Source organism: Dunckerocampus dactyliophorus, chromosome 21, assembly GCF_027744805.1.
Source record: "Dunckerocampus dactyliophorus isolate RoL2022-P2 chromosome 21, RoL_Ddac_1.1, whole genome shotgun sequence".
NCBI lineage: Eukaryota > Metazoa > Chordata > Actinopteri > Syngnathiformes > Syngnathidae > Dunckerocampus > Dunckerocampus dactyliophorus.
In genome coordinates, this window is record NC_072839.1 from 949711 (window position 1) to 977138 (window position 27428).

At 44.0% G+C, this 27428-nt stretch overlaps 1 protein-coding gene across 2 annotated transcripts in view; it reads left to right on the forward strand.

The window, feature by feature from the left end:
* The window catches only part of LOC129173895 (partitioning defective 3 homolog), a 308256-nt gene that overhangs the window by 74852 nt on the left and 205976 nt on the right, over positions 1-27428 (forward strand). For both annotated transcript variants that reach the window (XM_054765212.1, XM_054765211.1), the window contains exons 3-4: positions 7909-8083; positions 23823-24007. In XM_054765212.1, coding sequence (XP_054621187.1) covers positions 7909-8083; positions 23823-24007 — 360 coding nt within the window. The remainder of the gene's footprint in view (positions 1-7908; positions 8084-23822; positions 24008-27428) is intronic.

Below are 27428 nucleotides of genomic sequence, written 5' to 3' on the forward strand. Positions count from 1 at the left end.
TCTGGTTCTCCTGATAGTAGTGATGTGCTAGTAGTGATGTCATATTTCATTAGGACTAATCAACAAATCCTAATTACTTCCAGTCCTTCTTCCACCCAAGTGTGCACTAACTACACTTACATCTAAATCTAAGAAGTAGGTATAAAAAGGCTATCGGTTATCAGATCCGTCTTGAGAAGCAGAAAGTCACCAGTATCGCTTGGAAAGGAAGATATCGTGCATCTCCATCTGAAATTTAAATGGACAAATAAGCCTGCTTCCGACCCTGCACACAGGTTGCACATTGACTTCAATCCACAGCACATGTGTCAGCGGAGGCCCGAAACACTGCAGGTTTTCTCTCCAACCAGTTTCTCCAGCAGGTGATTTCATTGATTGGTGGTGTTGATCATTAAAATCACCTGCTTTAGTGACCGGCTGGAAAGAAAACCTGCAGTGTCATCTCCTTGATGGAAAAGACTGCGGTTCATCTTTGGTCGGGTTCCATCCAATACGACACCAGAGGATGCACTTATGACCTTCCCTCTCCACTCCTCTGTCCTCCATCTCCTTACCTGAAATGTTTGGGGATTTCCCTTTTCTTTATTGACTGATGTTTCTGTTTTTTTTTTTTTTTTAAATTACCCTCCCACCATTTTTTAACCCTAACCCAATGAAAGAGTGAAGCAGTGGCCTCCTGATTGTGGTCCTCCTAAAACCCTCACATTGGCACAGGAATACAAATGCCCATGATGTCTCTGGTGTTTTGTGTATATTAGTTTTTGGGCCAGTGGATATGCTGTGGTACTTGTAGCTTGCATGCGTGTTTGTCGGCGCTGCCCTGGAGAGACTCTTGCTGTGCGTGTCAATCAGGATGCTCTGTGGAAAGCATGATTAGACGGAGTGCAGGGGCAGTCTTGGGTGTGCAAGGAGCTTCATGGCTTGATAAGGTTTTTTTCTTTTGAGGGTGTGACACCTCAAGGTGACTCCAACTTGTGTGTTTTGAGAGAAAAATAAATAATCAATAGAAGATGGCTTTACTGAGTACAGACTGTGTTTTTCTGCTTTCAATCAAAAACATACAAACCAAAGCAAAGCAACAAATAAAGCACTTGTACCAGATTGAAGTGAATGTGTTGTACTGTAGTCAATGCAGTCCCATTATACTCTTCCAAAGTGACTGAATCTGCATATTTGCATATCATTTCTTGTTTCTTGCTTGAAGGCATCGTTGGCTCTTGAGGCCCCTTGAAAATGAAGCAGATAGAACATACAGGCAAGTATTTCCGACACCCGAATGTCTCATTCTGACAGGAATAAAGCGTGGATGCTGCTGCTGCCGTCCATCACGTATGTTGCGTCAATGTGCATGTGTGCTGTACATTGGAAGGGTTGCATCACATATGCATGCCTGCATTTCCGGCTTAAGATGAATGAGACGTGTTTCTGCCTAAAAGCTGCCTATTTTTGGAAAAAAATGTTTTCTTAAAATTGTTTTAGGGTTTGGGTTAGAATTTAAATAATCTATATATTATTTTTCTATGTGAATGCTGAAAAGCAAATGTGTCACTTTCACCGGGATCACATATTTACAACATCTCCAGACCTAAATGAAGATAAAGTTATTTTTTATGCGAGAGGAAAGAGTGGGGGCATACAGTATATACTGTATTTTGTACACCTTTGCATTGAGGTGCTCAGGGAATTTGACATAAAAGGAACCCAGGCCTACACTCATGCGGTTGCCTTTAACACGGTGATCAATATGTTGAGAATGAAAAATGGAATAAAAGCCAAGTAGATAAAGCTGAGAATGGTTTTCAGTCAGCGTTGCCAAGGTTGTGCTTCCACAAAGCGCTCCGATTTCTGTGAATTTGTGCAGGAGGGAAACTTCAAAGGCAGCGATGAAAAGTCTGCCGACTGGAAAAGAATGACTTAAACTTTGCTTGCTGCGTGTGTTCTCTCTGACTCTTCATCCAGTGTCTCTTCAGTCGCGTTCACCTTGCCGACTAGTGTGTGAATGTACCTTTTACAATTACCTTGCATTCCTTGGGTATGGTTAATACTGTATCTTCATTTGCAGCCATCATTTTATGTCTCTCGGGCTCGGTGGGGGTTAGCATTGGAGGCTGACCGTATTTGATATGCAAGTAATGGCAGGCCAGAGTGCCTGACACTTATTCTCTAAATATTTGATGGTCTTAATGAGCAGGAAAAATACAGGACTAAGCACTTTGCTGCTTTTCTCCAACGGTGAGAAATAGAAGACATAAGGAAGGGATGAAATATTAAAGCGTGAGCAAGAACACCACGCACGGTACGGAGGAGGTGATGCTGTGTCCACTGTGATGTTGCTGGAGGTCATGACAGCACAGCACAGAGTAAGCCAGGTTACGGTCGCCAACACATGATGGGTATACAGTAAATGCATGGATAGAAGCTGGGGTGCAGGTGAGGGATGGTCCACATGGAGTCCTTGGAGTTTCTGCTGGAATGATTCACTTTCTACCTTTACTGTACTTGGAATAACTTGCAATGAAAGGATGATAAATGGTTGGCATGCTGGGCTGATGTTCCACGATATATGCATTTATTGCATCATTTCATCGTGCCTTGTGCACGTTACACCGTTCGTTTTAAACGCTCAGTACGTTTGCATGCACACTTTAGTCAGATGACTGCCTTGGCTGGTTGTCCCACATGGTTAGCCATTCAACCGGCTTAGTTTTGCTTTTCATTTCTGACAGAAAGTTCTTCATCCCTCATCTTCTGTCACTCCTGTTCCTTGTGCTCCTCTGTGCTTCTTCTACCGGCTTGAACGGGCAGCCTTTTGAATTGTTTGAACACTGCTGCCACCTAGCGGGAGGCTTGTGTATTGTCGTATACCATTCATACTGTATACTGTACACTACATGCTGCATGACAACACTGATACTGAAAGTCATCCCCACTATTGAGGCTATCAGGAAGTAGGTTGTCTACCACTGTGATCTTTGTTGTTGACTTATTACTGACTAACAGAATACACAATTATCTGTTATTTTCATTCAAAAATGAAGTTTTGGTGTTAAAATATGTTGTTTGTTACTCTTCAACCAAACAGGATGTACCCAGGCATCCTGTCATGTAGGAAAAGTGGCGTCTTTTACAATGTTCTTCCACTATTCAGTCTATAGAGTGTACAGCAGTAAATATACTCTTGCTGGAGAAGCATTTTAAGTATTACTGCAACAACCACTGCACTTGTGTACCCGTGCGTGCCTACACTGAGTATTTGACATGCATGCATGTGTGATCTGTTTTCACAGAGCAGGCCTGTGAGTGAATACAGTAGAATTAGAATGATTTCTTTTCATTGATTAGTATTTTTAGTGTTTGGTACAGAGAGAGTATTTCCTGCAAGGTGACATATGTCAGCCTGGGAAAAACAAAGATGTCCTGGCGGATGGGGATTAGCGTCAGAGCATGGCAGCACAGGTATTACGTGTCTCTTGTGGCACGCTAGCCATGACTGTTAATAACCTCCGTTGTCTCGCTTCTTCACGGCGCCGCTTGGTGAGCGCTTGGGACAGCTGTTTTGTAACGCTGCCAATCCTAATGCCCGGGCTCCGTGGCAGATGAGAGCTTTTTGGAGGTGGTGGGGTGTCTTTGGTGGAGAAGGAGGGTTGGAAAAAGACACAAGGGAGCCAGAGATTGTCAAAGTTGCTCTTCGTCTCCTCCTCAGCTGCTTCCCATCCATCTCTGTGTTGCTGCCAAACGCGGGGCCAAGATTAAAGAGGCCAACATCAAAGGCTTCTCTGACATTCAGTTTTTTCCTGCAGCTCAACTTGCTTCTCTCACTGTTCCACAAATGAAAAGCTGGGATCCCAAGTGCAACCTTTGGTGTTCAGGACACACTTGGCCTCACTGCGAATGCTCTTCACCCTTGACTTTTATCACCATCGCCTCCTGCCAGTTCGTTGCTCTCTGGCCGCCCTTGGGCTGGCGGTTAGTTGGTGACGGATAGGCAGCTGTTGTGACAGGAAGTGGAACCTGCTGAGTTGGAATAGATGTCAGCCATTCCTCAAGGTCTTAGGGTTGGTGGGGACATCCTTGGATTTCATCAGCTGTACCTGTTGCTTAGTCCTAATGAAATATGATGACATCACTACTATCTGGAGAACCAGAGTATAGAGGGGGAGGAGCCACCTGCTGTGGCCCAGCAAGGTGCACTGTATTCGGGCACATGCTCCGAGCAGCCGGTGTGACACCACGGAAGTCTCTGGAAAACCTTCTGCACTTTTCAAACGTTTCAGGCGTTTCAGGTGGTTAATAAGGTTTTTTTTTGTGCTCTGTTGGTTTTTTTTGCTGAACATTCGGTACAACATTTGGCACACAAAATATCTTTCTTGGAAAGTGAGTGTTTGCAAACGAGCTCAGGGGAAGTTACAACAGGCCGTTAACGTCACAGGCAGGACAAAAAGGAGCGCTTGATTCGTGCACCCACACAGTACGGGTAATCTCACCTCATCTGAGTGTTTTTTTAAATTATTGGTTACCAGAGCTATTTTTAATGTTAGCAGATTTATCGGTATGGTCTCATAATTCCCTCATATCAGCTCGATAATTATTGATACGATAATTATCATGCAGCCCGAGTCTTTACCCTGGACTTTTATCATCATCACCTCCCAACAGTTTGCTGTCCTAGATGGTGGCGGACAGACAGCGGTTGTGCCATGAAGTGGAACCTGCTGAGTGGAAACAGGTGTCAGCCATTCCTCACGGTCTTAGGGTTGCTGATGAAGTACACTTCCATTCAGCTTGGCTTGGGAACGTAATGTACATGTGACTTCACCACTTCCTGAGCAACGGACGGCACATTAATGTCCTTCCCCTCTTGCTCAAGCTTGGCACACACCTCACAGACAGGAATGCGAGGTGCATTCATGGACATCGTGTCGTTATATTATTTTTGTATGATGTTGTTATTGTACTGTGGCTTTCCCAACCTTGCCATCTCACTACCGTCCATGCAGGAAGTTGCTGCTGTCATGCAGCTCTTGACAATTAGCCACGCTCTTCTCCTCCGTGCCTCACAAAACACGGTTGCCTCATTCTGAAAAACAATAAGCACATTTAATGCTTTCTGTGCAGAAACAACGTGTGAATGAATCAGGGAAATGTGAAATGGTCTCATTTCAAAAGCATCTGTGACCATTTGTCTCTCAGAAGGAACGTGTGAAGGCTTTCATGGTGTTGCAGCATGAGGGTTCTCCCATCAGCTTTTCCCTGCGGCCAGAAAGGACCTCGTGTGCACGGCTCACACACAAGTTTGAAGACTTAAAGGGCAAGGACAGTCTGGGAAGGAAATTCCTCCCAAATATTCTTTACACGCATGCAACCCTAAGATAACAGAATAAATCAAACACGGACGTTTGAGTTATTGCTCACCGCATGCGTTTGATCACAGCTGGAAAAGTTGATGCGACACGACCTGCTCCATCTGATGCGACCTGATTCCTATGAAACATCTGCCCTACTAAAACAACTGCAGTGTCACTCGCCAGACAAGCTTTCTTCACTGCAGCGCCACCTACTGGTCCCGGAGTGTCATTGCACCGCTGGACCCCGATGTTGGGTAATCCTGCCTACCAACCACCCAATGAAGATCAGACGTAGTATTGGTGTTTTACATGTGACGAGGGCACGGTACTTTTGTTTCGGCAGACGCTGTCACAGGTCTACGAATTAGATTAGATTAGATTAGACAATTTAAGATTAAAAAGAGTAGATGGAGTTCTGGAGAGAACCATCAGCCCACCAACCAAGGTCTAGCGAGGTCCAAGCCATCTCTGAAGTGAAGTTCCTCTTCCTCATCTGACTGCTGTGGAGGCGGTCCCAATGATCAGGAAACTTCCTGTTGACTGTTTGTTGATGCATTGGTCTGATCTGGTTTCAACCGGTCTAGGCTAGGTGACTGAAACTCGTAGATAAGAATATCCAGAACAGTCGGAAACAGAACCTTTGTGGTGCACATTCTTACATACTTTATGCGTCATTAGGAACGTGAGTTGAGCGTCATATCGTATTCTCATATTTTGGTTTCGCTGTTTGATGCTGTCCTTTCAGGAGTTGGGAAAATGACAACACTTTGGAAACGGAGCCCATTTGGGCACATTGAGAATGAAATGATGAAAGTAAATATCATCATGGGTCTTCATGGCGTCTTTAAAGGGACATCTGGCAGGCAGACAACTCATTGAGGTGCTAATACACGCAGGAAGGCATGACAAGGAGGCAGCCTGATTACTTTGTCACTAATTATTCATTAGCTCATCACATTCACCTGGACAGTGAAGGCTCCTCTGGGGACAGATCTCGCTCCTTCTCTCGTTTGCTTTTGTTTGGTCTTCACACAGCGGTCCTTGTCACCTTCATCTCATCTTAGATGCACTGATGGTGCTCCATGGTATGCTGAAGATGCCTCCGGTCTAAGTTCTACTGTTGAAGTATCACTTTATTGTTGAACACATGTTCATGTTGATTTACTTACAGCTCACAGCGAATATTGCTACACCGTGCAAAGCCAGCAGGTGATGTGCTGTCTGATTTAGGGGCGGTTTTCTGTCCAAATTGGCCGTACAAATGCTGTGTTTTGGATTTTTTGTTATTTTGGATTGTTGTATTTTTTAAAATCTGTTTTGTGTAATGATTGAAAAAAGAAATAATACAAATAATAATAAAATGTGATCATTATTTCCAGGCTTTTGCAGGCTGCATAAAACGATATGGCGGCTCCAACAACAACAACAACAACAACAACAAAAAGACCCGAAGTCAAAGATGACAGAACGAATCGTGCCTTTAGGATTTGTTTTGTCTTTTTGGTTTCTTTTATTTTTAAAAACATTTTCCACATAATGTAATAGTTTAAAAATAAAATAGATAATATTTATTACAAATAATAAAATAATTTTAGAAAAAAAACAAGAAATAGTGTGTCTTTGATGTGCATTATTTCCAGGCTTTTGCAGGCCACATAAACGATATGGCGGAGGTCTGTCTGGCCCCCTCTGTCCTGTCTCTGCTGCTGTTCTAACGGACCAGCAGTGTGTTTTTGTGAGCTTATGACAGCATATTATTGGGGGGGTGTAAAATGCATCAGCTTCTCTTTGAACAGTCGCTGCCGTCACACGTCTTGTCATCTGGCCCTCATAAAACGTGATAGGAAAAACGTACGGGGAAGTCTTGGATGCCTTTTTTGCAAGTGTTTCCGAGAGCTCCTAATTGAACAGTCAGAAGCCACAAGTCTATCTGGCTTGTAATACAAGCGAGCCGCTGTAGCTGCGAGTGTTTGAGTGTGATAAATACGGCGTCCTGCAGGGAGCTGCTCCTATCTGGGGCGGCAAAGCATCACTTTTATCCAACAAGCCACCGTGGGAGTCTTACCTAGACGCCTTGCACGGCCCGTCCCGCATCCCAGAAGATGGTACAAGAGCTTTTTGGTGGCAGGAAGACCTTATTTGTGAACATATGATCCTTTGTAACGTAATAAATATGACAGTTGACTCTTACCAACACACTCTTTGGTATGCGTGTTATTCAGAGTCAACGTGTGAATGATCATTGGTGACTGCATTGGCATCCTTTCTTTCCAATGTCTGGTTTATATTTAATACAGAGTATCGTTAGATTAGATGACACACCTCACCTCAGGGTGTGGGTCACACCGACTTTGATTTTGTCCAGGGGCTCCATCGGTCTGATACCAGTTATTTTATTGGGCTACAGGATCAATTATGCTTCAGGAATTCTGCCTAGCAACAACAATAATTCTGCTGATGTGTGCATTTTTCCATCATGAGCATCTGTGTTGTTTATCACTTAGAAATTAGAAGAAAACAAGCGCTCACGTAAAAATGCTGATTGTTGTTGTTCTGTCATCAGTTGGTGGCCGTCTTTGAAGAGCAGGATCCTCACAACGGAGGCGACGGTACGAGCGCCAGCTCCACGGGCACGCAGAGTCCCGAACCGTTTGCCGGCGAGCTGAGTTCGGCGTCGGCCTTCCAGCCTTACCAAGCCAACAGCGAGATCGAGGTCACGCCGTCTGCTCTCAGATCAAGTGAGTCTCATCGCCGTACGATGTCACATGACATCAGCACAATCTCAACACCGACTCAGGAGGTCACGAAGGGCCTGACGCGTGCCGGCGTTAAAATATCCTCTTTTGTTCAGTGTGAGTATTTTCTCACCTTCTGTCAAAACATAAACATGGCACTGACGTGGACTACAGGAAAAAGATGAGAGCAGCGTTTGCACCGAGGGGTACCGCAGGTCCGTGCACCAGGCCTCAGCAGGGACAGTACCTAAGTATTCATACTTTTTCATTAGTACTTATTTCCCCCACTGTTTGCAAAACATATTTTTAAATGCCTGCGTCTATATAAATATACAGTTATATGCACACAGTATTGATCTAATTTATTGCTTATTTATTGAAAAGTATGTGTGTGTTTATGTAAATATATACTATACTGTAGTTTATGTGAATATGTAGTTTATGCACACACACACACACACACACACACACACAAAATAATGAAAAAAAAATAGAAAAATGACATCAATATGAATTAATGAAGAAAATAACATTTTGTGGATTGGATTTACAGCAAATGAATTGACTTGTAACATCCAGAGTGTTCATTGTAATTATCGTTAGTAGATTAGCAACATGAAGGCAATGAAAGGTAAAATGAAAGGTAAAAGGCAAATATCATAAATAGAAGACATTCTTGGCTTGTACTTTTCAATGTTCAACTGTTCAGCGTCATGTCCTTTTCTGCTAAAGCTTGTTGATGGTGACGTGCAGCAAAGAGGCAAAGAAAGCTTTTGTCAACGTGAGTATTGTTTTGGATCATCTTGGCTGTCAGAATGTCAGCTCAACACAAAATGAAAACTTTCTGTCTTCCAAGTCGGACGACATAGAAATCCTGCCTGTAGAAATCGTTGGACCTGTCATGCTTCAGGTGTACGGTGCCGATCCGCCTGTCTGTCAAGGCCGTATGGTGCATACAGTGAATGCCAATGTTCTGATGCCAGTGTCAAATAAAAAGCGAGGAACCGAGACCCGGTCGAGGCGCTCAGCCGTGCGTGAGCGCGAGCGCACGCGCCCGAGCGAAGTGGTCACGCACGTAACCCTGAAATGTCGTGGAGTCTCGGGCTGCTCATACACTCGTCTTGACGTTGCGTGAAGTGGAACGAGCCGGCTGATGCGCTGCTGCCTTCAACTTCAAAGCGCATTGATGGCCAGAATGACACACGGGCAAAGATTCCCACGCAACTCGTCTCACCTGCACGCTTGCAAAAGTTCATTCCCGAGTCTTGCAACATCTTGGCAGTGGAAACTTTTCCTTTTTTCTTGGGAAGGAACCCTTTCATGGTTTGTTTGAAGAAACTTCATCTTAAGTCAGCTTCAGTCTTAAAGAACTTTCTTACTGAGGCCCAAAAGAGCGAGTTTCCGTCCAGTTCCACAAGTGCTGGCGTCGTAGCAGGGTGCCAACTCCACTTGCTATGGACGCTTTTCCATGGGAGAAAAGGATACGAGGTACTATTTCTAGTACCCGGTCAGCTGGGGTTCCACGCAAACCACTCCTGGTAATTTGAATAGATTCATCATCATTGGAGGACAAACGGCAGACATGAACACACACATGCCAACGTTGCTTTATGACAATATTACAGTTTTCTCTCAGACATTGCAAACACATTTGTCTGCAAATGTGTGAGTATTTTGGAGTGGCCTTTTAGTGTGGCCAGCCGAAGGCACACCTGTGCAGCAATGCTGCTGTCTAATTATGGAGAGAAATTCTCTTTTTATCCAATGAAACAAAACATGGGTTTTCGTATTTTAACACAAATTTAAGTTTCAAACGTCGCTTATCTGGCGTTAGATGTGGACGGATTGTTCAAGCTGTGCAGCTGAGGGTGGAAGTTGTCAGTCCAGCATTTCAGACTGACCAATAAAAAGGCTTAGAGGAGGCCCCGCCCACAACAAAACTTGGAGAAACGCAAACAAAACTTCTAGAAATGCAAATAAAACTTCAGGAAACGCAAACAAAACTTGGAGAAACTTGTGGAAGTGCAAATAAAAGTTGGAGAAATGCAAAAGTGTATAATTTCATGATGATTCTGCAAAGGACTGATGCAATCAGGGAGACGATGCTAACGGTCCTGCACGCGTTGTGAGGCTGCGTAGATTGTTCATAGATGATCTGTGGACGTCACTGTGACACCACAAGTTGCGAGTCCGGCTCCTTAAAGTGTGATGAAACATTTCTCTGATGCGGTGGAGCAACATTTTAGCGTAATTAAATGAAGTGCGCAGACGTACAAACAAGCAAGTCTCCCTGCTGAGATGCAAATGAGAAACTACTGGCGGTGAAATTGCTTCTCTGGCATCAAAGTGCTACGGCACCTTTGCTAGCGATGCTCTGAGGCGGTCGGGTTATTTAAAATGATCACATTGATTGATTTCCCTGATGACAACTCTCAAATATTCCCTTCCACGTTTCTTTTCCACTACCTTGGGAGCCCATTTCAGATTAGCATGCTAGCACGCGCCGTGCAGGTGGTAATGTTCATAACTGGATTGGAGATGAGATCTAAATGCCAATAATGAATGTCATTAATTAGACACACTCTGCCTCTGCCAGTCACTCTCATCTCGTACAACTGAGAGATAATCGTCTGTTGTCTCTATTGTTGCTGTTTCTCCGAGATGTATTTTATTACGGCAAACATGCCATGCTGGCGTTGTTCTTGGGAATGTCACACATGTTCCAGGCGGGTTGCAAGCTCTCAGAATCTCCGCAGGACTAGAGAAAGGTGTGAATGCTATTTACAAAGTGCACTGTGATTCTTGCATCACCCCCCCCACAAACACCTCCACCAAAACACTACAGACGAGGTTTGTGGAACTTCAGTTTGCGTACAACATTGTGGTGTTATCAATACACTAAGTGAATTCCCACAAAGTCGGACTCAATGTTAATAAATGGAATATTTTTGCAGTTAGAGTATAGAAAATCCATGTATGACTTTCTAAATACGGGTTTTAACATGATTAGAGCCCTCTAGACATGAAATAACACCCCTGTAGTCACCTTTACACTCCTATTCTTTTTTGTTTACATCACATTGCGCAGATTACGGGATCACTGCAGGGACATAACACGGCTGCCTCGCCGCGAGCAGATCAAGCTAGTGAGCTCACTAGTTAGCCTCTCCAATTGACTTATTCTAAACTTAAGAAAGTGTTTCAAACAGAGCAGGGAAGAAGAAGGACAAGGGAGTCAAAACCTTACCACTTCCACACAGATTGAGAGAACCTATTTTCACTGGATCTCAGCCGTGGCGTGTCCATCTAAGCCGTGGCATGTGAGCTGGGTTCTGCTGGTTCGGTAGCCAGTCTCCATGCGCTGTGAAAGGTTGTGTCATCTAACGTCAAGTCCCAAAACATGACTGATGCCTCGTGGCCACAATACTACAAATCCTGGAACTTGGCCATAGCCAGCCTTGAAACAGCCTTCATGTATTCATTCTTTTCTGAAAGAGCGCCATATAGTGAGGCATAAAGGCAAGAATGTCGATAAAAGCATCGTGAACACCTCTGTGGCAGCTCGTTCTTTGGAGATGATAAACCAAAACTGAAAATTGTCTGCAAGCATGCCGGTTGCAACGTAATGGGATACACGGTAGCATCAGTAAAGTATTACACACCTATGCCAAGTGCTAACAGCGTTGCTGTGTGGTCATTACCGCCTGCGTGCGTGCGCGCGCACGTGTCAGGTGTCTTTTGAAGAGAAGGACTTTTATCTAATCCAATTTGTCTCGGTGAACTTCCACTAAAAAGTCTCCGTGCCCCCTGCCAAGGCCGTATAAAAGTCGTGGAGATAAATACACAACACACCTTGTTGTTGTTGTTGTTGTTGTTGTTGCTTAGTGTTTTTGGTATTCAATTCCAGAAGCGCACGCTTCGTCCCGTCCTTGGAGTGGCTCTTTTAACGTTGAGCTCATGATGGGCCTGCCGCTCCAGCTGAGCCTCTCCCAGTGGATTTGGGTGACTTCCAAAGGCACTGATTGCTTATTATAGATAAAAGCACCAGGTTTAGATTTTGGAACCATGTGCTGCTCGGTCCGATAGCAGCCACCGATACTTATCTTTGTCATCTGCCCTCTTGCGTTATCTGTCCCTGGTCCAGAACCACGTCCTCAATCTCTCCCTCCACCGGCCAGCTGGTAATGCGCTACAATCTCTGTGCTTTGATGGGAGGGGCTCACGGATTTCATCTGCCGATTGGTTCTGTTTGGCAGTGCTTTTGGATTTGGCATGCTTCCCCTATGTCTCTCCTTGGCCTACGTATACGTAGACTTTACTTCAGGACACCCACATCCCCGACTCGCTTCCCTCAAACACGCTGGAGTGAATGACACACTCAGCAGCGCGGCCGTCTGGATGGTTCATCACGACCACACTGATGCCACTTTTAAACCCTTCCTGCCTCCCGAGCCCCATCCTCTACCTGAGTGAGCCGAGTGGCTATTAACCGTGCACACACTAAGTCATACTCACCCGTGCACGGGGAGCATGACGGCCTTAAAACTGCTAACGAGTGGGTGTCAGTTCGCACTCATTGGGCCCATTAGTCCTGAAAACACTCATAGCGTCAAAATGTCATTCCAAGACTGTTACAGCTCATTATTGAAAGAGCCCGATCGTGAACACAGTATTTTGGTAATGAAGTGTTTTTTTCAAGTGGCAAAAGACCCCACTCAGCGCTGCTGGGCTTGTGTTCCCAGCATCACGCCTGTTTCTCCAGCAAGGTCCCTATGAAGCCATCGGCAAACAGCTGAATCATGTGGGGGGGGCTTTCTGACCACTTTATTACTTCCTTCACACGGCTGAGGGCCGTTGGTGTCACACATAGAGCAACATCAGAGCAGGCAGGCCGGAATGGAAGCATGGTGATTGTTTGTTTACCCTGACTTGGGTGTCCTGCCAGACACTTCGCAGAGGGACGTTCCAAAGAAGGATGGAGCGACCTTCCACACGTGAACTCTTACATTTCACTCCATGAGCGAAGCCCTGTGGGGCATTTCATGCTTTCATTAACCATGTCAACATGTGTAGTCTGAAGGCAACACTTTCACAGGAGCTCTGTCTTGGGGAGTAGTTGTGGTGTGCTTGTGTACAGACAGGGAGGGGGAAACATGATTGATGATTCGAGAGCAACTGGCATTCTCTTTACTTCTTCACTGCTCTGTTTTCACGAGGTTCAAGGACTGAAGAAAGCCTTCACTTGTTGTTCCAATTCAAACCTGAGGTAGCAAGAGGGAGAAAGACACAACACTGATCTGCTAAGGCTCTTGTGGGGGCCTGGACAGGACACCCGTGTGGCATTTAGTTGAAAGGAACACGTGGTGTTGCTCTGAAGCAGGACTTTTTTCTAAAACCGCCAACAACAGAATGAATGTCAGGGCAGGAAAGTCATATCCAACACGCCCCCAACCCAACAGCCAAATGGGTGCGAGGAATGCCCTCTAGTGGCCGCCAAATGTTACAATGACTTCATTTCTTACTATATTATTTAACTTAAAGGAAAAGTGCACTCTATTTGGAATGTTCCCCATCATCCACAATCCTTATGTGGGACATGAACACACGTCTTTCTCTTTTCTGAGCGTTCTAAAGATAGAAAAACAGGTAAAAAGAGGCAGGTAATGAATGCACGTAATGGGACGCATCTATTCCACCTAGAAAGGCTGCTATTAGAACACCTCCAAAAAGCTCCAACAAGGTTTAGTGGTTTTCTATCCATGCTGTGACTGTGTAGTAACAGGTACATTCATCATAACATGGAATACTTGCAGTACTTTGGGAACTAATTTGATTTCACATAGCAACATAGAAAAGAACGCTACACCTAGCATCAAAACAAAAACACAGCAGCAGTGGCGGCAGCTCCAATATGTAGCGTTACCTTTGGCTAGTGTGTGGTGAAGCTAGTAGCTAGCCGGTGTGGTGGGGCGAGGCAAGGTGAGTTCTTGGGCGTAACAATGTTAATAATAATAATAACAATGTGGTTCATATGAAGGCTTTATAGGTGGAATAGGTGCGTCCCATTACTGGCATTCTTTGCCTCTTTTTAGCTGTTTTTATATCTTTAGAAAGCACAGACAAGAGAAACGTGTGTGTTCATGTCTCGCATAAGGATTGTGGATGATGGACAAAAGCCCCCCAAAGGTGCACTTTTCCTTTAATGGGCCTTGTGTAAAATAGTTGGGCTATGTGAGCAAATACGCTATTTTTCTTGAATATATTCCTAAATAGCAGGAATGGAAGAAGGTTAAATAACCCTGCAAAAATGGTAAAAATAGTGCAAAGGGGTGATATAACGACAACATGCGGATGCTAATAACTAATAAAAACGCAAAGCTTTGTTTTGTTTTTGTTTTCTTTTTAGCCTTTTTACAACATAAAAGATATAAAAATAGTCATAAAACGTCTGGAAGGTTGGCAGGTCTGCATCAGAGGTTTATGGTCGTACAAAAGACACCCACCCCCGTCACCATAAATCCAGTGTTTAGCATCGCTTCTTCTTCCAGGCTCTTCACCCCGTGGACCTACGAACACCCCCCCACCCCCACCCCCCCTCCCCCTTCCCCATTCTCCCTCCTGCCTCGTTACTCTCTTTGTGAGACGCCCCTCCTCTCTCCCTCCCTCTCCTTCCTGCGCCGACCTGCTCCATTGTCTTCTAATAGGAGGTCACTTGCTAAGTCTGTCAGCTGTTAGAGCACACGCTGTACGGGGAGGACACCATAGACGACCCACGGTCCGCATCTGATGCCTGCTGGCGGAACCAGAGACTCCTTCGTTGTCTGTTAACGAAAATGTCTGAAGATAATTTCCCCATGTCAGTTGTTAACATTCACCCCGCCCCTTTTTAACTCATGGAGCCATAAGTCAACATGGATCACAAAGATCTACGTTACTGGTGTAGTGACACCTCAGGCCTCAGGCTGCTAGCCAAAGGTAACGCTACATATTGGAGCTGCTGTGTTTTTGTTTTTGATGCTAGGTGTAGCGTTCCTTTCTATGTTGCTATGTGACATCAATGCACCCAGGAAGGACGTTCCCAAAGTACTGCAAGTATTCCATGTTACCATGAATGTACCTGTTACTACACGCTCACAGCATGGATAGAAAACCTTGTTAGAGGGTTTGGAGGTGTTTTAATAGCAGCCTTTCAGGGCGGAGTTGGTGTGTCCCAATACATGCCTCTTTTTTACCAGTTTTTATATCTTTAGAAGCCACAGAAAAGAGAGACATGTTCATGTCTCACATAAGGATTGTGGATGATGGACTTTTTAGAATTCCAAAACAAGGACACTTTTTCTTTAAATTGACAGTAAAATCAACAAGGTACCGTTCTGTAGGAAATGATGAAACACACGGAACATGCCGGTAACTTCTCACTAAAGTTAGGAAAGCATTTTCCTTCTTGCGTTGTGATCTGCACACACACACTCACACACACAAAATGAAAATGACTCCACCAGGTTGTTCCGTCATGCTAACATCAAAGTCAGGTCAGTATTTGATTCTTCATGTACTTTTTATTCTTGCCGCTTGAGATGTTTTATTGCTCTCGACACCCTTTGGGAAACATGACTGATGTCTACGTCACACACACACAAACACACACACACGCACACACACACACACACACACACACACACACACACACACACAGACTGAAAGGTCAAATACATGCAGGAATCGGTTGTTAGAACCAGCGATGTTGGAGCACCAGTGTGAAACACTGGCACCTGCAGCCAGCGTGGAATAAAAGAGCAGAGTGGAACCTCATTAATCCATTCCAGAAGGTCCGAGGAAAGCTCCGTGGACGGTTAAGAGCTGTACACTTGCTCATGTCAACTTCAGCAGCGTGAATAACCATCATTGCACACACTGACCCGGGTTACTGTCCTACTTTGCTTGAATTCAATTGACTTTCTCACCTTCTTTGTCAAAGTTCTGGCAAAGTCTGTTCATCAACGCATTTGCGGTGCGCTTGAACGCCTCACGAGCGCAGGGCACACAGTTCTTTGCATGAGGAGGGAAGGACACACCCAGATGGTTCTGTGTGCGTCTCGTGAGCAAATAAGATGATTCAAGGAGTCCGTCGTGGCCCACCTTTAAAAGAAGCTCTCCATTCCGTGGAATGAGGCATCTTTGGTACCGTTTGAAATGAAAACTATGAAAACTGAAACGTATGAAAACAAAAATTCCACCGATTGTCCATTGATGGGCTGCTGGTGCTGGTACGAGCCAACTCAGTCTAGTACTTGGTCATCCGCATGAGCAGCCTACACGAGTCGCTGCTGCACATCACGTGAGCTTCCCCTCACGTTGAAGCGGCTGCAGAGCCGTACATCAAGTGAGGCGTGTGGAAGCGTGCTGCTGTGATCAAAGCTGTGGTTGTGGGCCAAAGTAAGTACTTAGCGAGCCGTCCTGTGAGTGGGAAGATGGGAATGTGGCAGGAACATCGCCCGCTTCCTTGGGACGCTTTGATGAGAAACAGGAGGATGAAGAGACGTCTGTGAAATATCCTTGTTGTAGCCCGTCTGTCTTCAGTGGCACGCGATGGACGGTGAAGTTGAGGCTGGCGATTGCCAAGCAACAAATATTCCTCCACACAAACTTCTATGTTTTAATTGAATTAAAAAGTCTACAGAACCTGGCTGGGGATTTCCAAGGATCAAGTTCAGATTTGGTTCCAATTGACTTCCAGGGCACTGCTGGTGCTCCCTTGAGCAAGGCATTAACACACATGCAAGCGCTAAGCTGTCTACAGGGATCCCTCGTTTATGGCGATGAATTGGTTCCAGACCCGACTGTGATGAGTGAAATTCCACCAAGTAGGATTCCTTCTTTATAAAGGGTTTACAGGTTACATGATTAGATCCCACTAGACCTTTACACTCCTATTGCCCAAAATAACATAACATAATAATGGACATAACAAGAGAAAATAAGACATTAGTCATAAATAAGACATAATATACTCACATGTTAGCATTGGGAGAGCTCCTTGTTATTTTTTACTTCCTGTTCTGTGCAGTACTGCTCATCAGTGTATCATTACTGACACCTAGTGGCCAGTGAAGAACACTACATATCATAGGGTCTTTGAATGGGTCTTCTGAATGCCTTATAGTTCTATTTGCTTGACAGTGCTTCATTCAGGCAGCAAATATGCTTATTTTCTGACTAACAACAGGTCGTATTCAACCCCAAAAAAGCATGATTTATGAGTGAATGTGTTTTTGAAAAACTGTGAGCGCGAAGCCGCACAATTTGAAGCGTGAAGTGGCGCCGCCTGACTCGAGCCCATAGCATCCTGCTTATGTGCTGTTTGTCTTCCTTTGTGGCCTTTGCATGAGTCAAGTTCAACATCAGAGTGTAAAAATATATGTATGCCCCCCCCCAGGGAGATTAAAAGGGCTGCTGCTGTTATTCTTGTCTTATTTTGCTACGGTAATGGCAGAAAAGAGGCTGTGGGCGATGCCGTCTAAGATAAAGACTTTCCATACTAAATAGCCTCACGGTAATTCAACTTACTAAGAATGTTTATTTTTCTGCACTCCAAAGGAAAAAGGCAAACGGCAACATGTTTTCACCAGACACGTTATTATGTGGGGGGGACATGGGCGACGTACTGTAGGAACCTGCAGAACTGCAAAATAAACACACCAAATGCACACAAAGGTAACCCAAACAGAGGCCTGGCCAAGGACTTGAGCTGTTAAAAAGGCCGTATGTAATGTGTCACATGACCGCCTTCAAGGACTGTCACGCTGCAACTGAAAGTTGCTGCAAAACAACTAAACATTAAAAACACATTTGCCATGGTACGAAAAACAGTCAAGACATGTTCAAACATGAAGCATTTCAAGGAGAAGTGTACTTTTTGGAATGTTGTTTTGGAATGGTTCATATGCAGCTCACATGACGGAAATGGAGCCTTGTTGGCGCATTTTGGAGGTTTTTCAGAAGGCTTTCTAGGCGGAATAGGTGCGTCCCATTACGTGCACTCTTACCTGTGTCAAAAGTGCAGTTTTCCTTGAAAGTGAAACGTGACTAACGTCTATAAACGTGCAAGCTTTTGAGTAAGTTGATTAATTAGGGTCTCGGTGTATAACTGTTGTTATGCTTTGATACGATCTGGAAGTTGTTGTTGATAAAGTGCGCTTTGGTTCTGTGATGCATGCTGAAAGATTGATGTATTCATCCAAGTTGTGCCAAGATTAGCTTATGAACTCAGCGGCAGCTCCTTACAGGGACAAACAACAAACGTCCCCACCAGCCAAAGAACACATTGAAAGTGGGGCTTCATGCCAGCGCTGGTATCAGTCCTCCTGCAGTCCTGCTCTCATCTCACACTTCTAATAACCTTCTTTTTACCAATAAATGATCAAAGGCGCAAGGAAAGTTAGCAGGTGTGATGTTTTATGCAGCGTAGCACGTGTTTAATTGGGAAGTGAGATATTAATGCTGTTTATTCACCGTGGCAGCTTTTATATTGCAGCTGCTAAACTGTACTTACCCCCGCCAAGGAGGTTGTTTTCACTCTTTGTTTCTTGTGAAATATAAAAGACTTTATGATTCCCACTCAACTCCAATGCTCAGGAGAAAGTTTACTGTTAGTCTGTTGGACTTTTATTGTGCAGGCACACAGGATGGCTACACTGTGTAGTCCCTAAAGGTTAGAGACGTTTTAGGGTGAGCAAAATGCACCTTGACAGGACAACTTCATGAGGTTTTCTTTACATTTTAAATGCAAATGTACTTTACAGTTAAATTGCACATTTTAGGCTGGCCTTTTGTTGGAGCCAACCTAAGGCACACCTGCACAATATTTCTGCATGTGAATTGTTTATTATTATTATAATTGACTATAATTCAATAGAATTTAATACGGTGGATGAAGGGTTAGCATGGTGGCCACACAGTCAGGGCATCTCTGTGAGTGTGAGCGTGAATGGTTGTTTGCGCCCTGCGATTGGCTGGCGACCAGTCAGCTGGGATAGGCTCCAGCATACCCCCGTGACCCTAATGACGATTAGCGGCATAGAAAAAAGATGGATGGATAATTCAATATAATATTATATGTATAATGTTAGTTAATACATTTTATTGTATCTTTTTAATTGAAGTTATTTATGATGATTATTAATTGTATTGTATTAGTACGCATGCTTTATGTTATTATTTTATTATAGCATTGTTAATTATACTGTATAGTATTATATAATAGCAATTATTATAAAAATAAAATGTACAATTATTTAAAAATATTCCATACATAATCTATAAATGAGGAATGAAGTATTTTTGTGAGAGATGGGCTTTTTGTGTACGTAGAACAAGTTTGACATCTTTGACGTAGTATTTCTATGAGCATGTATTTGTTCTCGCTGCTTTGTGTTTCAGTGACTCACGCTGGGAGTCGTTTGTACTGTATTTTAAAATGGATTTATGCGTTCCACTTCATACGGGTAATTAGTTCACAGGGCAAAGCAAGCACACCATTTAGTTTATTATTATTATTGATTGTTATTGATTTATTTACACGTCTTTTCAAATGTTCCTATCTCTACATAACTTGCTGGATGGCATTGCATTACTTTTGTTTTCTAAATATTAGAAGTTGAAAAAGTTGTGCTGTCGTCCCCACTTGGCCTTGAGTCAGTGTCCTTTTTAAGTCCTTTACATATTTCATCTCCATTGCCGCGGTCCCGGCCCCCGTCCCACTCTATACCCGCCTTGCTCTCACCTCAAATGGAGCCTTTTGTCCCGTGTGGGCGGCGGGGTCAGGATGTATTCAGTGGAAGTCCTGCTTGCTCACGAGGGACATCAATATGTAGTCAGTGGTTGGGGGGGGGGGTAAATGGCTCGGTGCCATCACTTATTCAGCTATTCAACCGCCACACACTTGCAGTATTCAAAGTCAGCGGAGGGAAAAAAAAAAGATAGCATTTAGAGAATTTACGAAGCCACCGTCGCTTGACATTTTTATTCAAATCAGTTTGAAGCAAACGCACAAACTCGGAGTACGCCAGGCCAAGAAGGCCACCAGAGAAATACCCAACCCCCACCAGGCATGGAGGGAAGGGCTTTGTATTTCATCTGCATGCCGTTTTCTTATTGGCTGCATTTCACTCAACTTGATTCAAGCAGCCACAAGGTGAAAGAAAACACAAGGTCAAAGCAATAAGAGGTAATAGCCCCTGGAGACTGACCCCTCCCTGGGTGCCCTGGCCTTAATCCCCCAATATATAAGGGCTGGATCAGGGCCACCATTTATTTATTAACCAGTCGCCACCCCCACCAGGATCCTGGATCACTCTTCAGCCTGGATCGATGGGCGACTGGGTCGGAGTTATTAAAGCAAACCCTTGGAGCCCCCAGAATGAGAATGAAAACGGGAGAAATGAAGGAGGACTAAGTGGCTCTAATGTGTCACGTGTGTGATCCCAGCATGTCACATAGAATAACAACATATAGAATCATGTGGTTCGCCCTCAACTGAATGTTGAAGTCCATTAAATGTAATTGTTGGATCCACATCCCAATTTCAGAATAAAAGGCCATGCAGCAACTGGACGTCTTGGCTGCTGGCTTTGTTTTTCTACCGTGAGCATGAACCTCTTAGAAGAAGCCTGCAGACAACTTCTTCAACAAATGAAACGTATTTGCAACAGCGGGCTGCATTCAAATGTGCACGTGGACGTCGGTGGAGTGAGGGTCCATTGGCCGGCCAGCTGGAGCTGAGCTGGTCCCATCACAGACCCCCCCCTTTCACACATGAAATGTAAGTTGAGTATAACTTTGAACAGTGGAGTCCCATTCCGGACCTTCCTGTGGTGTTTTTGGGCAGTGGCTTGTTTAAACTCCTGTGAAGTGGAACAAATGAAGTGAAACAAATGACAAAGTGTGGAAATCAGGGGACAACAGTTTAATGTTCTGTGACTGCAACAGATGCCCTGCTCGGATATCAGCACATTTCTGGGTGCTTTGTCTGTCCCGACGGCCCCAACGGGACATAAAACATCAATCAGCACCCTTGTAAGTGGAAGCATTCCAGACCTTTTTACGTACATCACAATTGTTTGCTTAACCCTTGAGGACGGCGATATTTCACATTCTGGCAAGGAGAAACTCCCTTGGAGGCCAAGTGACCCAATGAATGAACGAACAGCATTTCCTTCTAAGCTTATCAAAATGGATGATGTCTGAAAACAAGCACATGTCATGGTGATGGATTTCATCATTTCATCAAACGTCTCTCACCAGACCAGCGACCTTTGCCAAGGCCAAACAACCCAAATTCTACTCACAAAGGCCCCAACTTTGTCATTGGGATTCTGTCTGTTTACTGAGAAAGCAATGACATTAGAAACATACTCGGCATAATTCCTGAAGCGACCTTTCCCCAAATTTATACCAAACATTACAGATGCACGATACCTTTTTTCAAACTTTTTGCTTCCCAAGAACCATATGATACTGATAACCGATACCTTTTTTAATATCTACTTTTTAAAAATGTAGATGCAACTGTAGTTTGTGCACACCTGGTGGCAAGAAGGAATATTTTGGTGTAATTCTAAATTCTAGGACATCAAGGATGCTTGATGTCAAAGGGCCCCTGACACGATTCATCAACTTTGATTAAATATGTTATATATTGATTGGAATGATCTACATTGCTCGATGTCTGAAAGCGAACAGTAAATTCTCAAAAATGACATTTAGCTCTCGCAGTTCAGCTTAATTTCCAGAAGTGACGCCATCGGGGTACTACAGTATCACTCAGATAAACAAACATAGCAGCGTACGAGACAGAGGATGTTTACGGTGATTATAGTCACGACTTGAGCGATGTGTCAATAGTTTTTGAGGAGGAGGGAGAAACATTTGGAGACGATATAAAGAATTTGCAGAACATGGACTTAAGCGTTAAGACATGGAGATGAAGATTGGCTTCCTAATGAGCATAAAGGGATCTTTAATTTTGTTGTATATTCTGCCGCTGCCGTCCCCGCCCCCGCCCCCACAGTCAACATATTGCTGTGAAAAGATGTTTATATAACATTTATAATGTTTGGCAGCCTTGTCGTTATAATGTTGTAGTGTTGAGAAGACATTACATAAACAAGACATGACTTACTTTGACGTAGTGGTCGTTCTTCTTGTGTTGTTTTTCCCCCTGTGTACCAGCAGAATAGCATCCTTTTTCAAAATGCATTTATACTGTACTTTCAAGCCAAATGTTTCTTGTAAAGGTGTTACTTTGAAGCAGTCATCAGTGAAATGTGCACTGCAAAGAACAGAACTCGAGGTGGGCGTCCATGTGTCTCTCATTCTCTGCACTCGTGTTGACCATTTTTTGTCTTAAAGCTCCGTTTTCTTTCTTCCTTTGGAAAAGAAAACAAACCCACAGTATTACTTGGATATTGTGAACATCCAGCAGCAACACAACCTTTTGGCATGACTACTATTTTGATGAAAAAGACACCAAACCAAATCAACCATCTGGCTTTTTGCATTTGTTTACTCTGCTTTTGCTGAGCGGTGTCACCCTGATGACGTCACTTCCTGAAACGAGGCTGAACTGTGAGAGCTAGCTCGTCATGGGTGGCGCCATCGCCATCATAAACGCCATTTTTGCAAATTTGCCATTTGCTTTCAAAAATAGAATGACATAGAAGATAATTACAAACAATATAAAACATATTCAAGCAGAGTTGATGAATCATGTCAGAGACGCTTTAAGAACAATAATGAACACGATGCAGTCTCGTTCCTGGAGGCGTGCACAACAATCACTCACTGTTTCCTTCCTTAGCGCTCTGCTCTTGTCTTGGCATGAAAGCAGAGCTGAATCTGCGTCCGTAAGACTGTTTGACTATCAGATGGAAGATTAGCACCGGCATCTGCGCACCGCAGTGATCCGGTGATGGATGACAGCTGGTTAGCAAACTATCTGCATAATTATGGCTGTGTTGCTCACGCTGCTTGAACGCTAAAAAACCCCAAAACAAATCCATCTGGCCTTTTGGGAAAATCCTCACGATTCACACCTCAGCCAGCGCTTAGATCGACTTAGCTGACTTCCCTGAGAAACAGCGGCGTTCTTAGTCGTGTTTTCACTGGAGTGGGGATTGGATTGGCGACTTGCTTTGGCAGCTGGGACAAAAAATGTTGGATGTCTTTACGGAGTCTGAGTTGAAGGGTGGTAATTGTGGTCGCTCACACACAGCAGCGTACTTCCGGTGTAGTTTGCTGTTAATATAACAGCAAGTGGCTCTGCCTGGCACTGTTTGAATAGATATGAATTATGTTAGAATGACCCGTAACGTGTGAGTCATCTACTTGGAAAGTTGTTCTGTTTGGAAAAGCTGGGCCAAGTTAAAGCTTTCGTAAGTGTGGTTTTACTTGTGCTGTATAAATCGTATGTCGAGGAAATCTACCCTTTACATATTTTAGTGTTGCAGGACTTCAGCCAAGACAAACCATCCATATTTGACGGGGTGCCGTGTTTTCTTCGACAAATTACTGAGGAAAAGAACAACCCTCATTGTTGGCTTTGACATATAAGCCAACAACCCGGTTGCTAATTTATGGAATCCCGCCTGAGAAATGTGTGACGGAGACTTCCTCTATTAGCATGTCCATCAGCAGGTGGATTGGAATTGCTGCCGTTTCCTTAATTTCACTTTCCCTCCCCCAGACATGCCTCTCCGTGTCCGTCGCAGCAGTGATCCTTCCCTGGCCGGCCTTCCTGCCGGTGAAATTCCACTTGGCACAGACGAACCGTCCAGAAAGAACCCAAGCCGCTGGTCCACAACTGCTGGCTTCCAGAAGTATAACCACAAGCCCCACACGGAGGCGGGCACCAACAGCCTTGAGCGCAAGGTAACGCCACCTTTCACTCAAACCCATCTTCTGTTTTTTTAGATGGAACCTGACGTGCATCAAAAATATTTACAAACTTCCTGCATGCACAGGAGTAGCTTTTATGAATGCCTATTCTACATTAGCTGTAGCATCCCCAGTACTCCCTGATACTGTAGTACTACAGAACTATACACTAATCCTCCTTTTTGGCACTTCATTGGTTCCTTGGCCGTGATGAGTCAATTCCCCCAAAGTAGGATTCATTATTTATGGATTATGGAATATTTTTGTAGTTAGAACATCGAAAACCTGTTTACAACCTTTTTAACATGATTAGAGCCCTCTAGACATGAAATAACACCCCTATAGTCACCTTTACGCTCCTGTTATCCACTATAGTAGACATCATAAGGGAAAATACGACATAAATAAGACTCATGCTTGTGTTTGTTGCTGTAAATGTGTTCAGGTGCTCCGGGAGCCGAGGGGGGGGAGGGCAGGAAGTGATGTTTTATAAATGGAACATTCTGGTGGTTAGAGCATAGAAAACGTATTTACCAGCTTCTAAATGCACTTGATCAGATGATCAGAGCCCTCTAAACATGGAATAACATCCCTATAGTCACCTATGCACTCCTATTGTCCAATATAGTCAACATGATACGTGAAAATAAGACATATAAGACGTAAATAAGACTCGTGCTCGTGTGTGTTGCTTTAAATGAGCTGAGTGAGGGGAGGGCAGGAAGTGGTGTTGTTACGGCGCAACAGTAGCCGTGTAGTGGATTATTGTAGGATCACTCCAACCTGTGTCTCACCCAACATTACAGTAACATTACTGACACCTTGTGACCAGTGGACAACACTACATATCACCACGTCTTTGAATGCATCCTTCCAGTGCCTCGTATTTGGATTCTAGGTCATTTAGGTGTTTTTTTTTTGCTTGAAAATGCTTCACTTTGGCAAAAAACTATTTTATTTAGTCAACCATGAAACTGCATGATTTTTTTTTAAGAGTAAAGCTGCAAAAGTCGAAGTGCGACTGTACAAGAAAAAGTTGTGTTTTTTCTGATTCTGTTTGACTGTGAGTTAGTGAAGACAAGGTATTGATGGCTGGAAAGTGTTAGCATCTTGTGTAGTTGTGCTGTAAGCAGATCCAAGAACTATCCTCCAGGATCCGTCACATGTGATCATCTTTTCTTCACTCCCACCCATTTGCCCCCCAACTTGTTCATCCTTAAAGTCTTCTGATTATGAATTTTCACCACAAAACAACTGAAGCTGCTCCCTCCTTGTGACTTACAAAAGAACAAGGGGAGCCAATTATCATCCGAACAATGCCCCCTCGCCCGCGTGATGCGGACAGACCTTTACTTCTCACTGGGAGGACGATCCAGTGCACGGATGTGACACAGCAACCTTCCATGCGATTAGCTTGTCTCGCTGCAGCGTCTGATAATCCTTTTTAAAGACACTCCAGTTGTCAGAGCCTCAACATGTTGACAGCACACTTCCAAGCGGAGTGAGGGGAAACGCCGAAGAAGCCTTTTATTTGATGGGGGGTGGGAGAGGGTGTCCTTTCTGGCCCGTGTCACACTGATGTCCTTTAGACACTGAAGCCTCGGTGTATGCCTTTGTATAGACTGTGTAGCGTCCTGGGCACTCCATATGTGCTGTGGTGCTTGGAAAAAGAAGAGATAAAATAACCTTGAACATTGCAAAATTAAACACCAGAACTGCTACAATATTAAAATCACAGCTAATTAGCCTATCACAACATTTTTACTCCAATATTTCTTTATTCATTGTCAATGTTTTTGATTTACCATCATTGGCTGGCTATGGAACTTGGCCCACAAGGTGCACTGTGGTCGGACACACTCTCCGAGCGCCCCGCTGCGCCGCCCTGGAGGTCGGTAGAACCAGGATAGCGAGCGGGTGGAGCCACCTGCCGTGGCCCAGCATGACTGAGGATATAACCACATCTACTGGTCACATTCGCTATATCAGTTTACTGCACGGAGCTGCCAACGACTCTCCACGAGTTCTGCATGATGAGGGTGCTGCTCTGAAGCACACGAGATGTCGCGAGACCAGAACGTGAGCACATGCCACAGGGTTCAAGGCACACCGGAAATGACAGTACTTGTCTTTTTTAATGCCTTCACATAATCCGACTCATGTACTTGTATTTGTTAGTAAGAGTTTATTACTATTGTATCACTTTGATTACATTTGAACTTTAATTTCCTCACATTTTCACTGGTGATGTGCGATAAAACAGGCTTTGTTTCCGATCCGATATGGAGTACAATTCAGGCTGGTATCGGCGATACCGATCTGATACCGATGCAAATTGACGTAATGTGTAATGGTAAACTTGGAAAGGTCGTGTATTTCATATCATAGCATCAAAAGTACAAGACATGTCATCAATGTATTAATCCAGTCAATTATTACCTCAATGGAAAGTGTCGATATTTTCAATTGAGAATGGATTTTAGACTATGAAGAACTGGTATCGGAAGTATCGATATTTCAGTATCAATCTGCGTATCATGAATAATCGTTAGAATATAGAATTTTTTTTTATATTGAATGAACTCAATGCTTATTTCTGTTTTTATAAAGAAAGCAAAGCCCACAAATTCTCTTTTTTATTGTCAGTGAAACTTTGCTTCTGCATGTGCTCAGCTGCCAAGTAGCGATGCTCCGTCCCAGACTGCGTATGTTTTTCTGTCCATAAAGAACACATGTCCGATGTATTAGTCCATATATTTATGCCCTTGAGCACCATTAGAGGTTAAAGGAATGCATGTGAAAGCAATAACTGGATCCAGAAGGGAGCGTCTTCCACTGTCATTTCACATCATCGTCCTGAACGCATCCTTTGTTGTATCTGTTGAAAGTATTTCCTAGTTTGAGTTGAGGTTTTGTTGAAGTCAGCAGCCGGGTCTGTAAACTCACCGCAACTTTCTAGAACTTGTAGGTTTGCTGCTACTACTCCACTTGGATTTTATGATGTGTTGTCGTAAAAGCTGGCGCTGCGTCGCATGGTGAGCATTGCGGGCGCATTGGCTGTTCGGGGGTCACCTGCGTAGAGTCAAGTTTAACAATCCTGTCTGCAAAGCTTCCTCGCCCTCGTCACGCCACATTCAGCCCTGCGAAGACTGACTGCTGCCTTCTGGCGCTGCGGTGAAGTTAGATCTCTCTCAGATAACTTTCCTGATGTTTTGCATTGTCTGCTGTTCCACATTTATATATTTATTCACATGCAGTTGTCCCTCGCAATATCACGGTTCGATTATCACGCCCTCGCAGGTTTACAAAATGACTTGATGAATAAATGATCAGTGCTTTGTGGTTGAGTATGGCCTATTATTAGTAAAAAAAAATTACATATTCAAGCAATTTGTACTTATTCTTGGCCTAAATT